The sequence below is a fragment of the Sus scrofa genome, chromosome 15 (assembly GCF_054392235.1).
Source record: "Sus scrofa isolate SSC_HxYL_T2T_F1_AM1 chromosome 15, Sscrofa_HxYL_maternal_Yorkshire_Landrace_v2.0, whole genome shotgun sequence".
Taxonomy (NCBI): domain Eukaryota; kingdom Metazoa; phylum Chordata; class Mammalia; order Artiodactyla; family Suidae; genus Sus; species Sus scrofa.
Window position 1 is genome coordinate 70,980,437 of NC_139397.1, and position 14,411 is coordinate 70,994,847.

Sequence of the window (14,411 nt, forward strand, 5' to 3'; positions counted from 1 at the left end):
ATTATTTCTTTCATTTTTATGGCGGAGTAATATTCTATAATACACACACACATATGTATATATGATGTTTTCTTTATCTGCCCATCTGTCAATGGATATTTAGATTGTTTCCATGTCTTGACTATTGTGAATATGCTGTCCTCTCCTCTTCTTGTAAGGACACCAATCATATTGGATTAAGGCCTCACTTTAATTACCTTCTTAATATAGTCACATTTGGAGCTACTTGGGGGAGTGTTAGGATTTCAGTATATTAATAGTTAATTGTTTGTTCTCAGTTGGAATCAGTTCAACATGGTTCTGTGATTCTAGACTTTTGGGGGAGAGGATGCACAGAGAGTCTATATAACCAAACTCGTACCTTTCCCACCCTATTTCATGCTAGTCAACTACCCATGGGGCCACTTACCCGGTCCCTGAGTTCCAGTCTCTCTTAGGTGGTTCTGGCAGCAGACATGTAGAATAGCTTCCGCATGACAATGGAAGACCAGATAGCCCCTACATGTCCATGTTCATGTGAAGCTTCCTTTGGTATGTGAAGCACCACATTTCTACAAATGGCCTCACAGTGGCCATTTGAGTTAGGATAAACCTTAATGGTCACTCTGGACAAGGTAGATATTTAAATTTTGATATCAAAAGAAATCAAAATTAATTAGATAATTTTGAGTCTAATTAAATTTTGAACTTTTTTTTGTTCGTTTTGCATGGTTTATTCAAAAGACGAATATTTATCCCACTATTTTCTAAGTGCTTTAATTTACATAAATTCTGTTAAATTTTCACAACCTTACAAGGAACAAGGCATTCAGAGGTCAGTACAGAGAATTAAAATAATTTTTTTACAACATGTGGTACATTACCATCTAAGGGAGGAGAATAGAGAATCTTCCAGAAAGTTCAGGCTGGTTGAAATGTCTTATTTATTGAGTATCTGTCATGGCTCAGTGGTAATGAACCCAATTAGCATCCATGAGGGCTTGGGTTTGATCCCTGGCCTTGCTCAGTGGGTTAAGGGTCTGGTGTTTCTGTGAACTGTGGTGTAGGTGGCAGACACAGCTTCGATAAGGTGTTGCTGTGACTGTGATATAGGCCAGCAGCTGCAGCTCTGATTCAACCCCTAGCCTGGGAACTTCCATATGCCACAGGTGCAGCCCTAAAAAGACCAAAAAAAAAAAAAAAAAAGAAAAGAAAGAAAGAAAAAGAAATGGGACATTACTTTTTGTTGCTGTCTCAGATGGCTGGTGGTCACTGTCACTGTCATCAGTAGGAACATCTGAGTGAGTAGGTCTTCTGGGCTCATACAGAACCCAGAGCATAATCATTTTAATGTGACTTCTCTTATTTGCTTGTCTTGATCAAAGTGGTGGCAGACATCTGTTACATTAATTAAATCAGGAAACAAAATTTAGCCCAGTTTAAAAGCCTTAAAACATTTAATTGTTACTTATGTGGATGTTTTGGTACAGAAGGCCACATTCTGGCCCATTTCCTTCCCTGTTGGTAGCTTTGTGACAGCAAGCAAGTCACCTCCCATTTCTGTCCACCAGTTTCCTGGTCTGTAAGATGGAATAATAAGAACACACGTGTTTGCTATGAAGATCAGATGGGGTGATAATGTACCTTGGGCACATGTCCCTGGACAGATGCAGAGCTCACTAGCAAGTGCTCACTTGGGGAGTTAGGAACTGGACCACACTCAGCAGGAGGGTTAGAGGCTTAATGGAGGTGGCAGCTTTCATGCAAAGGCCAGAACTCAGATTTGTAAGTTGCCACTGAGATGTCACTTTAGAATGGTGTGCTGATGAAACACTCTCCTTGTCTCCTTTCTCTTTTCCCCACAGATGATCTTAGTAGCCATATTTTCAGAAACTGGATTTTTTGATTACTGTGCTGTAAAGGTAGGCTCGATGTGGCATTTAATATTTATGTATTAATTTACATGTTTATTTTTATGCCATTACCTATTTAATAGTGAATAAAATAGGCCAAGATGGATTTAGAATTTCCAGGTCCACCCATCAATGCCTCATCTCAGCAGATTTAGGAGTCCATTGGTCTAAGTTTTAATCCATCATGCAGTGTTTATTTAGACTCCTAGTTCTTTGAGTCCCTAATGAAAACTCACATCTGTTCTTCAGTGTCACTGGTCCTAGCTTCTTCTTTTCTGCGTCCCAGGCATACCAACTGTCCCGGGGAAGAGTGTGGGCCATGATCATCATGCTGTGTCTCATTGCTGCTGTCCTTTCTGCCTTCCTGGACAACGTTACCACGGCACTCCTCTTCACTCCTGTGACCATAAGGTGTGCAGAGTGGCCCCATGTGGGCATCAAGGCCAGGCTCATGGCAGCACACACTGGCTGCTGACCTTGTCCTCCATCCATGTGCTTGGGTCCAGCCTGCACACCCTTGGGGACTGTGGCTCTGTGTGCATGGCAGCAGTAGCCACAGTGGTGGCTATAGAAGCTCCTGCTGTGGGGCGCCAAGTCAGAGGGGAAGGGGAGCTGCCATCCTGCTCTGGAAGGTATTTTGTGGGTGGACTAGGGGGGTGGTCACAGGACCTGTCCTGCCAGGACCTAGCAAACTAACTTTGGGAAAGAAAAATTCAGTTTGATTCCATTTTGCTCCCTTTAATTCCTCCTACTTAACCACAGGCCAATCAGCTGGCACCTCCTGGGGCTTGGGCTTCAGCCTTCATTGTGCAGCCGCTTCTAAGAATATTGACCTACACTTGTATCTAGATTTATGTTCTTTATTTTAAGGAAGCTTCCCAGCATATCATGGTGTTTCCCTGCCTAGACCCATCATGTGCTGGTGCTGACTGGTCCTGGGGAAACTAAGGGGACACAGGAGACTAAGCCTGTTGGTTGCTGGGAAACTAGATAGTGATGGCCTTTAGACATGTCACTTTTAGGTTGTACCATCAAAGGGATTCATTCAAACTAGTGTTCTAAGGATTCTGCCAGACAAGAGGTCCTCCTGCATATGAGGCATGAGATACAGCAAGTTCAATGTTACCAGCATGGGGTACTGCTAGGGCTCAGGACAAATTCTGAGTGATGGCTTTGGTGTTGGAAGAGTAGTAACCTGCAGAGGTAGAGTGGCTTTGAGTGTAGGGGTTGGGGGAGAGGAGGGCGGAGAGGAGCAGGGAGTGGGAAGCACCTTGTGGATTGGTCTAGTGTGTCAAGAGATAGTCTTTTGCCCAGGCTTCTGCAAACTTGGTGGCATTGTCATGGGCCACATGCAACTGTGGATTTGGCTCTAGGGACCCTGGACTTGGCCTTTCTGCACAGAGGACCCAGAACTTGGACTTGGCCTTTATCAGCTCCCAGGACCCAGGTTTCCTCCTAGGATAAATGGGGGGTGGGATGTGTTAACTATAGCATATGCCAAAGCCAGTCCTGCCCTGGGACACCTCAGGGGGCAAGAGGTAGTCCACGCCCATCCCCTCCAAGCAGGGCAGCTCTGCTGCTGACACTGGTTTGAAAACCATTGCACAATGGGCCAGGTTCCAGCAGGTCACTGTGCTCTGATGGTGCCACTCACATTCTTCACATCCTTGTACAGCCCGGACAGCTGAGGGTGGTCTCAGCCATGCTGGGGTTTATTTATGTCCTCACTATTCCAGAAATTGGCTTTGTAATTGTATGTGAGAATAGCAGTTCCATTTATTAATCTAAAATTGCATCTTTCAAGGTTGAAGTGTTGGTGTGCTCAGACTAACTGTTTATACTACCATATTCTTCTCGACTCTATAAACTTAGTTACATTTCTTCTGCCTTTGTCTGGATTGAGTAGTGTTAGACCTTAGCATTAAACAGCTAGGTCTGGCATTGTTGATTAACACACACTAATCCCTTTTCTTGCTAGAAGCAGATGCTGGGGTTTCCTCAACTGAGAGCAGCTCCTACTGCTGGGGATTGAGGTCCGATCATCTTTTTTGGGTACACTTCTGTCCCTGGTTCTCATACACTACTCCCTTCTTAGCTTCTACAGGGCTCTGCAGACCAGTCCCCCTCAGATGAGCTGCTGGCCGTGCTCTGAACTGAAGTGTGGTGGTCTGGGCAGCAGGACTTTGACAGTTCCCAGACAAATCTAGTGTGTGACCAAGGTGGAGAACCATTACTATAGAGTGTGTGCTCTTCGTTAGGATTAAGCATAGGAGCTGAGCGTTTGAGGACGGGAAAGTGGGGAAAGAGCTCAGTTGACAGGTGTGGTGTGAGCCACTGGGTGCTTTCTGCCCTGGCTGCACCCTGACTTGGGAGGGCTGGTGGCCAAGCCATGTTCATCTGGGGACATGCACCAGCGTGCTTCCTCCAGACCTGGGGGAGACACGGAGGGGGTACATTTGACATGGATGGTTCAGATGGCTTGTACATTGACTGTCAGAGAAATCTAATCCTGAGAGTCAACTGTATCCTGTACCTTTGTAGCACTGTTGCCATTGTTAAGTGCCTTTCTCATTGGTGGGTATGTGTGTGTGTGCACGCATACTCATGTATTTGCCTTCCTTGTACAATATTTTCAGATATTTAGGTGGTACATGGGTCTTTTACAGTATGAATAGAGGGTTTTTCACTTTCCTCCATTCATGACAGATTGTGTGAGGTGCTCAACCTCGATCCAAGACAAGTCCTGATTGCAGAGGTGATCTTCACAAATATTGGAGGAGCTGCCACTGCCATTGGGGACCCGCCAAATGTCATTATTGTTTCCAACCAGGAATTGAGGAAGATGGTATGTATCAGTGTAACAGTGTTGCTTCCAGTAAATATAGACCCCAACCTACTGGCAACGTGGATGTCACCACTTCATATGAAGTGCTGTTGGTCATCTGAGAGCAGGAGGCTAGCTGGCTGACCCTCTAATGTAGAATAAAGTGGTCTGAATTGATTTCATTCCCATTCTGATAAATCTTTAAGAAAATGGTTATATTTTCTACTTAGTTGTAGTGTATTGTATTAATTGGAACTAATTGTATTAATTGGAAATAATTAATTGGAACTAGTCTTTTCCAACTAGTATTCAGGATAAATAATCTGTCCTCTCACTTTTCAACTGAGGTGAATGAATACATTGATGAAGAACTTACTTTTTTTGTTTGTTTATTTTTGTTTTTTTGCCTTTTTAGAGCCACACTGGTGGCATATGGAAGTTACCAGGCTAGGGGTCGAATTGAAGCAACACTGGATCCTCAGCCCACTGAGTGAGGCCAGGGATTGAACCTGCATCCTCATGGATACTAGTCGGGTTTGTTACAGATGAGACATGACAGGAACACCAGATTTTTTTAAAATGGTCAGAAAATGAAAGTCTTTAGGGATTTTTTTGAAGCTCTTATAAATATTAATATATAATTTCTTGATACACTAAAATAAAAACAAAGTATTAAAGAGAGTGCAGGAGTTCCCGTCATGTGTAGCTAGGTGGTAAGGAACCCAACTAGGATCCATGAGGATGTCGGTTTGATCCCTGACCTCGCTCAGTGGGTGAAGGATCTGGCATTGCTGTGAGTTGTGGTGTAGGTCCCAGACGTGGCTTGGACTGTCACGGCTGTGGCTGTGGCTATGACTGGCTGCTATAGCTCCAACTGAACCCCTAGCCTGGAAACTTCCATTTGCCATGGGTACAGCCTTGAAAGGAAAAAAAAGGTGAAAAGAGTGTAAATAGTGTTTTACATATCTAGAGTTAAAATTAAATTATATACTTAATTTTCATTTGTCATTCTTTGGTCATTAGAATTTTCTCAGTATCTCTTCTCTGAAGTATCAGTAAAAATGCTTCCAAATTGGTGTCATTTATTAGAGATGATGTGTTTATGCATGTGTGCCTATGAAGTGTGTCCTTATGTTTGTGTATGTGTGCTATCTTTCATAAAAATATTTAAGCCTTTGAAAGTTCATGACTCTAAGTTGTTGATGGTCATTTTGTAGGCCAACCACATTCTAGAGATTCAGGACATAATGTAGATACTTTGGCTAAACTTTAATCCTTCCTAGTTGCCCTGGAAAACCACCTGCAACGCTTCACCAGTCTTGCTGCATGAACTGAGCAGCAGGTCCATAATCATACCACCCTGGAGCACATCAGAAGGTAGCAGAGCCATGTAATCTGTCTTGGGAACACCTGTCACCCAGGATAGGCTGTATACACATGGGAGAGAATCATCTTCAGAGAAAATTATTGTTTTATTATTTTTATTTTATGCTAATACATTTATTTTAGAAAATGTAAATTACACACACACCACAAATGAAAAACTGTCATAATACCTCCACCCAGAGATATATTCTCTTAATATTTTGGTGCAAGTAGTCTTCAATAGTGTTTGTATGTGGATATATGTGAGTAAAATAAGATAGCTTCTCTTCTGGCCAAGATGGAGTAACAGTGTCTGGATTTACCCTCTTGCCTGGAATATCCAAAAAGAAAATAAACCAAAATTTAAAAAAAAACCCAGAATTAAACCACAACCAGATAGTGGTAATCAAAGTACTGGATATCAGGCAAAAGGACATCAATCCCTTAGAAATGAGAAACCAGTGAAGTAAGACTTGATTGTCCTAGCTCACTCCCTTGAGAGATCTTCCAGGATGCAGTGCAGGGAGTGAGAGCCCATGTGGATCCCATCAGATTCCTGGAGTTGAAGTGATAGAACTGATTCTTGAGAGACCAAGGCAGCTAAAATTTGCAAGGCAGAGAATCAGAAAGGAGAGGCTGCACAGAGAGAGAACCCCAGAAAATTTGCAGAGGGAAAGTACTTGTGGTTATGGCAAGACCAACCCAAAAAATTGGAGGGCAGTGTGCTTAATATACTCAGGGCCAGGAATAATGTTTGTACCTGCCAGGAAGATGGAACCTTGTAATTCATGAGGCATTGGATAGAGTGTTCTGCAGGGTCTTGCCTCATTTTGTGAGTAATTAGCTCCAGACTATACACTGCCCTGATTCCACAAAATAAATCTTAAAATAAAGAACAAAAATAATCAAATTGTTTTCAAGTAGTTTAACTGCATCCATCTTGAACAAACTTCAAGAATACTTACAGGAATACAGAAATATCCAGCAGAGTAGCATTGGTGGTATAGTGGTGAGCATAGCTGTCTTCCAGAAATATCCAGCAGTACATAGAGTAAAATTCACAATGTCTGGCATCTAATAAAAAATTACCAGTTCTCTGTCTGTGTACCTCTCCTTTCTGATACTCTGCCTTGCAAATTTTAGCTGCTTTGGTCTCTCAAGGCATGCAAAAAAGCAAGAAAATTTGACCTATGAACCATTTGAAATCAACTCAGAATACACACAGGTGTTAGAATTCACAGACAAGGGCATTAAAACATTATAGATGTATTACAGATGTTCATTACGTTAAGCAGAAACATGGAAGATATTTTATTTTATTTATTTATTTATTTATTTTTATTTTCCCACTGTACAGCAAGGGGATCAGGTTATCCTTACATGTATACATTACAATTACATTTTTCCCCCACCCTTTGTTCTGTTGCAACATGAGTATCTAGACATAGTTCTCAATGCTATTCAGCAGGATCTCCTTGTAAATCTATTCTAAGTTGTGTCTGATAAGCCCAAGCTCCCGATCCCGCCCACTCCCTCCCCCTCCCATTAGGCAGCCACAAGTCTTTTCTCCAAGTCCATGATTTTCTTTTCTGTGGAGGTGTTCATTTGTGCTGGATATTAGATTCCAGTTATAAGTGATATCATATGGTATTTGTCTTTGTCTTTCTGGCTCATTTCACTCAGTATGAGATTCTCTAGTTCCATCCATGTTGCTGCAAATGGCATTGTGTCATTCTTTTTTATGGCTGAGTAGTATTCCATTGTGTATATATACCACCTCTTCCGAATCTAATCATCTGTCGATGGACATTTGGGTTGTTTCCATGTCCTGGCTATTGTGAATAGTGCTGTAATGAACATGCGGGTGCATGTGTCTCTTTTAAGTAGAGTTTTTTCCGGATAGATGCCCAAGAGTGGGATTGGGGGGCTCATATGGAAGTTCTATGTATAGATTTCTAAGGTATCTCCAAACTGTTCTCCATAGTGGCTGTACCAGTTGACATTCCCACCAGCAGTGCAGGAGGGTTCCCTTTTCTCCACAGCCCCTCCAGCACTTGTTATTTGTGGATTTATTAATGATGGCCATTCTGACTGGTGTGAGGTGGTATCTCATGGTAGTTTTGATTTGCATTTCTCTTATAATCAGTGATGTTGAGCATTTTTTCATGTGTTTGCTGGTCATCTGTATATATTCTTTGGAGAAATGTCTATTCAGGTCTTTTGCCCATTTTTCCATTGATTGATTGGCTTTTTTGCTGTTGGGTTGTATAAGTTGTTTATATATTCTAGAGATTAAGCCCTTGTCAGTTGCATCATTTGAAACTACTTTCTCCCATTCTGTAAATTGTCTTTTTGTTTTCTTTTGAGTTTCCTTTGCTGTGCAAAAGCTTTCCACTTTGATTAGGTCCCATGGGTTTATTTTTGCTCTTATTTCTATTTCTTTGGGAGACTGACCTGAGAAAATATTCATGATGTTGATGTCAGAGAGTGTTTTGCCTATGTTTTCTTCTAGGAGTTTGATGGTCTTGTCTTATATTTAAGTCTTTTGGCCATTTTGAGTTTATTTTTGTGCATGGTGTGAGGGTGTGTTCTAGTTTCATTGCTTTGCATGCAGCTGTCCAGGTTTCCCAGCAATGCTTGCTGAATAGACTGTCTTTTTCCCATTTTATGTTCTTACCTCCCTTGTCAAAGATTAATTGACCATAGGTGTCAGGGTTTATTTCCGGATTCTCTTTTCTATTCCATTGGTCTGTCTGTCTGTTTTGATACCAGTACCACACTGTTTTGATGACTGTGGCTTTGTAGTATTTCTTGAAGTCTGGGAGAGTTATGCCTCCTGCTTGGTTGTTGTTTCTCAGGATTGCTTTGGCGATTCTGGGTCTTTTGTGGTTCCATATAAATGTTTGGATTGTTTGTTCTAGTTCTGAGGAAAATGTCATGGGTAATTTGATAGGGATTGCATTGGATCTGTAGATTGCTTTGGGTAGTATGGCCATTTTTACAATATTGATTTTCCCAATCCAGGAACATGGAATATCTTTCCATTTCATTACATCTTCTTTGATTTCTTTGATTAAAGTTTTATAGTTCTCGGCATATAGGTCCTTTACTCCGAGGTATTTGATTTTGTGAGGTGCAATTTTAAAAGGTATCGTATTTTTGTATTCCTTTTCTAATATTTCATTGCTGGTATCCAGAAATGCAACTGACTTCTGAATGTTAATCTTCTATCCTGCTACTTTGCTGAATTTATTAATCAGTTCAAGTAGTTTTTGGGTTGAGTGCTTAGAGTTTTCTAGGTATAGAATCATGTCATCTGCATACAGTGACAGTTTTATCTCTTCTCTTCCTATATGGATGCCTTTTATCTCTTTTGTTTGTCTAATTGCTGTGGCTAGGACTTCCAAAACTATGTTGAAGAGCAGTGGTGAGAGTGGGCATCCCTGTCTTGTTCCAGATTTGAGTGAGAAGGCTTTCAGCTTTTCCCCATTGAGTATTATCTTTGCTGTGGGTTTGTCATAAATGGCTTTGATTATATTCAGGAATGTTCCCTCTATACCCACTTTGGCGACGGTCTTGATCATGAATGGATGTTGGACTTTGTCAAATGCTTTTTCTGAGTCTATTGAGATGATCATATGATTTTTGACTTTTTTTTTTTGTTAATGTGGTGTATGACATTGATTGATTTGCATATGTTGAACCATCCTTGTGAACCTGGGATGAACCCAACCTGGTCATGGTGTATAATTTTTTTGATATGTTGTTGGATTCAGTTGACTAAGATATTGTAGAGAATTTTTGCATCTATATTCATCAAAGATATTGGCCGATAGTTTTCTTTTTTGGTGGTATCTCTGTCTGGTTTTGGAATGAGGGTGATGGTGGCCTCATAGAATGTCTTTGAGAGTATTCCTTCTTCTTCAACCTTTTGAAAGAGTTTAAGGAGGATGGGCACCAATTCCTCTTTATGTATTTGATAGAATTTGTCTGTGAAGCCATCTGGTCCTGGACTTTTATTTGTAGGGAGTGATTTTATGACCTCTTCAATTTCATTTCTAGTGATCGGTCTGTTCAGTTGGTCTGTTTCTTCTTGATTCAGTTTTGGCAGGCTGTAAGATTCTAGAAAATTGTCCATTTCTTCCAGATTGTCAAACTTGTTGCCATACAGTTGTTCATAGTATTCTCTTATGGTTTTTTGTATTTCTGCTGTATCTGTTGTGATTTCTCCTTTTTCATTTATAATTTTGGTTATTTGGGTTCTCTCCTCTTTTTAATGTGTTTGGCCAGGGGTTTGTCAATTTTGTTCACCTTTTCAAAGAACCAGCTCTTGGTTTTATTAATTTTCTCTATTGTTTTTTGAGTCTCTATTTGATTGATTTCCTCTTTGATCTTTATCATTTCCTTCCTTCTGCTGACTTTAGGTCTTCTTTGTTCTTCTTTTTATAATTCATTTAGGTGGAGGGTTAAGGTGTCAATTTGGGATCTTTCTTCTTTTTTGAGAAAGGCCTGTATTGCTATAAATTTCCCTCTGAGCACTGCTTTTGCAGCATCCCACAGATTTTGAGAGGTTGTGTCTTCATTATCATTTGTTTCAAGGTAGTTTTTAATTTCCTTCTTGATTTCCTCATTGACCCATTGGTTTTTTAGTAGCATGTTGTTTAGTCTCCATGGAGTAGGTTTTTTTCTCTTTCCTTTTCCCATGGTTGATTTCTAGTTTCATGGCATTGTGGTCAGAGAAGATACTTGAGATAATTTCTATCCTCCTAAATTTATTGAGATTCGCTTTGTGTCCCAATATGTGGTCGATTCTTGAGAATGTTCCATGTGCACTTGAGAAGAATGTGTATTCTGATTTTTTTGGATGTAGTGTCCTGAAGATATCAATTAAGTCTAATTTTTCTATTGTTTCCTTTAGGATCTCTGTTGCTTTATGGGTTTTCTGTCTAGAGGATCTGTCCATTGATGTGAGGGGGATATTAAGGTCTCCTACTATGATTGTATTCGCATCAGTATCTCCCTTTATGTCTGTTAATATTTGTTGTATGTATCTGGGTGCTCCTATATTTGGGGCATATATGTTGACGATAGTAACATCCTCTCCTTGGATGGATCCCTTAATCATTAAGTAGTGTCCTTCTTTGTCTTTCTTTATGGCCTTTGTTTTAAAGTCTATTTTGCCTGATGTGGGAGTTGCGACTCCTGCTTTTCTGTTATGTCTATTGGCGTGAAATATTTTTCCCCACCCTTTCACTTTCAATCTATATGTATCTTTTGTCCTAAGGTGAGTTTCTTGTAGGCAGCATATTGAAGGTTTTTGCCTTTTTATCCAGTCAGCCACTCTGTGTCTTGGTTGGGGCATTCAGTCCATTGACATTTAAGGTGATAATTGATAGATGATTATTTAATGCCATTTTGAACCTCGTGTTCCAGTTGATTCTATGGTTCTCCATTCTTCCTTTCTTTTTTCTTATTTTTATTATTTTTTTTTGGTTGGATGGTCTCCTGTTATTATCTGCTTGAGTTTTTTTTTTTTTTTTTCATTTTTTGCGAATGCAATATTTGGTTTTGGCTTGTGGTTGCCCTGTTTTTTAAATATGCTAACCCCTTCCCATAATTGTGTGTTTTAGCCTGATGGTCATGTAAGTTCAAACACTTAATTACTATATTAAAATTAAGAAGAGAGACATACATACAAACAAAAAGGGTTATTTACTGCCTAACATCCCTTGCCCACATTATATGGTTTTGATGACTCTTTTTTATTTTTTCTTTTTAATATTATTTTGTTTGAAGCATGTTCATGATTAAATCTGTATGCTGACTTATTTGAGTTACTGCTCTATGATTGTAGTTTCCTCAGTCCTAGTTCTTCCTCTTCTTCTTTTTTTTTTTCTTTTCTTTTTTCTTCCCTTTCCTTCCTTTCCTTTTGGTTTAGAGAAGTCCTTTCAGTATTTCTTTTAACCTGGGTTTTGTGTTGCTGTATTCTTTAAGTTTTTGTTTGTTGGAAAAACTTTTTATTTCCCCTTCTATTTTAAATGATATTCTTGCTGGATAGAGTATTCCAGGTTGCATATTTTTTCCTTTTAGCACTTTAAATATCTCTTGCCATTCCCTCCTGGTCTGTAGTGTTTCTGTAGAGAAATCAGCTGATAATCTTATGGGGGTTCCCTTATAGGTAACATTCTGCTTTTCTCTTGCTGCCTTTAGGATCCTCTCTTTATCACTAACTTTTGCCATTTTTATTATAATGTGTCTTGGTGTGGGTCTGTTTGGGTTCAACTTGTTTGATGCCCTCTGTGCTTCCTGATCTTGAACCCAATATCCTTTAGATTTGGGAAGTTTCCAGCAATAATTTCTTCAAATATATTTTCCATCCCCTTATCTTTTTCTACTGCTTCTGGAATTCCTATTATGTGTAGATTGGCCCACTTTATATTATCCCATAGGTCTCTTATATTGCTTTCCTGTTTTTTCATTTGGTTTTCTGTCTGCTGACTCGATTGGGTGATTTCCATTATTCTATCTTCCATATCACTGATTCATTCTTCTGCATTATTCATTCTGGTTTTTACTGCCCCTAGTTCAGTTTGTATCTCTGCAAATGAATGTTCTAGTTTTTCTTGGCTCCTCCTTATATTTTCTAGTTCCTTTCTGAGGGTGTCTGCATTACTGTTCATATCTTCTCTTAATTCCTTCAGTGTTTTCACTATTTCTCTTTTGAACTCCAGGTCTGTCTGACTGCAGAGATCTGTTTCATTGTTGACTGTTTTAGGTGAGTTCTCCTGTTGGTTTGACTGGGGGTGGTTTCTCAGCTTCTTCATCTTGCTTGTTTTCTTTCTCCTGAGGGAGTTGTACTCTCCGTTATCGGGCAGTGTTTGCCTTGTCACTGCCATGGAATGTTTCCTGAGGGCTGGCGTTGTTGGTCAATCTTTTTTGAGGCAGTGTGGCTTTTCTGGAGTGTTGATGGGGCTAACAGGGTCTCTTTGAAGTAAAGAAGGACTTCCTGAGGGCAGACAGGACTGGGAGGCCCACACCACGATGGTAACAGATTTCACTTGGTCAGGCAGAGCTTGCTCTGGTGTTTTTGGGCTGTGGGGTTCTTGCAGGGGGTTGGCGGTGTTGGGCAGCTGTTCTTCAGGAGTTCAGTGCCCCCTGAGGGCTGGAGCAGCTATCTGGGTCACTGAGAACCTAAGAGGCTTTTCCCTAGGGCAGCCCAACTCAGAAGGACGGCCTGAGAATGTAGGCAGATCTTTTCACCGTCTGGCCAAGCTTGTTGCAGCTTTTCTGGGCTGCAGGGGGTCCTGCCTGGAGGTGGCAGTCCTGTGAAGCTGATCCACTAGAGCTGGGCACCCCCTGGGTGCTTGGGCGGCTAGCTGGGCCACTGCCAACCCAAGAGGCTCCTCCCCAGGGCAGCCCAACTCAGAAAGACCGTCCAAGAATTAGGCAGATCTTTTCACGGCCTGGCTAGGCTTGTTCTAGCTTTTCTGGGCTGCAGGCCTTTTCTTGGGGGCTGGTGGTGTTTGGTGCTGCTCTGTGGGGGTGTAGCCCCTCCAAAGGGCAAGCAGGCCTCTGCAGGGACAGCCCCTGTGGTGGTAGGCTTCAGGCAATTGTTGAGGCCAGCCCTCCTGGATGGCAGGCAGCCCTGTGTCCCACAAGAGCGTGGTGGGGGGGGTGGGGGTGGGGGGAGGGGATGTACTGGGAAGCACAGCTTTCTGCTAGCTAGCGGGCCTGTAAGCTTGCTGTGGCATGGGGAGTATTCTATGGGGACCCACCCCTTCTTCTCTCCCCTCCCCAGCACGGGCACAGACCAGGCTATTCTCCCAGGTTCCCTCTGATGTGGCTTTCCACTGTCCCGCCCCTAGATTATTGCTCCCTTCCTCTGCGACAGCTTTGTTTTCTAGTCTCCCAGGCAGTCTCTGTCCCGTCAAACTTGAAAGACCAGTTTCTAGACCTCCCAAGCAGTCTCTGCTCCGCCCCGCCCCCCCAGCCCTTTCCCGGGGACTAACCTCCGGAGCCGAGGACTCAGTGCCCAGCCCCCACCCAGACGTCTCAATTTTTGGTGACTGTGCCCGTAGTTCAGGTGGTCCATTTGGTTCTCGATCTGCTTTTCAGTACTCCAACTTACTGCTACACTCCTCTGCCTCTGGAGATTCCTCTGGTTCGTTTGATCTTTCCCCCGAGTAGGTGACTTTCCAGGGTGTGGGATTCCTTTCTCCTCCTCAGTTCCCTTTTGGGAGCGCCCGTCCAGCTCGGATTCACCTTCTCTCACTCTCCTCTTTTCTCTTGTTTTGCCTAGTAATGTCACGAACCTCTTGTCGTTATTGGAG

The 14,411-nt window shown here is 41.7% G+C and overlaps 1 protein-coding gene across 1 annotated transcript in view; it reads left to right on the forward strand.

Moving 5' to 3' along the window:
* Positions 1–14,411, forward strand: part of OCA2 (OCA2 melanosomal transmembrane protein) — a gene marked incomplete at its 5' end in the record, with an annotated part of 212,604 nt that overhangs the window by 66,044 nt on the left and 132,149 nt on the right. The window contains 3 exon segments of the mRNA NM_214094.2: positions 1,845–1,901; positions 2,179–2,303; positions 4,599–4,737. Coding sequence (NP_999259.2) covers positions 1,845–1,901; positions 2,179–2,303; positions 4,599–4,737 — 321 coding nt within the window.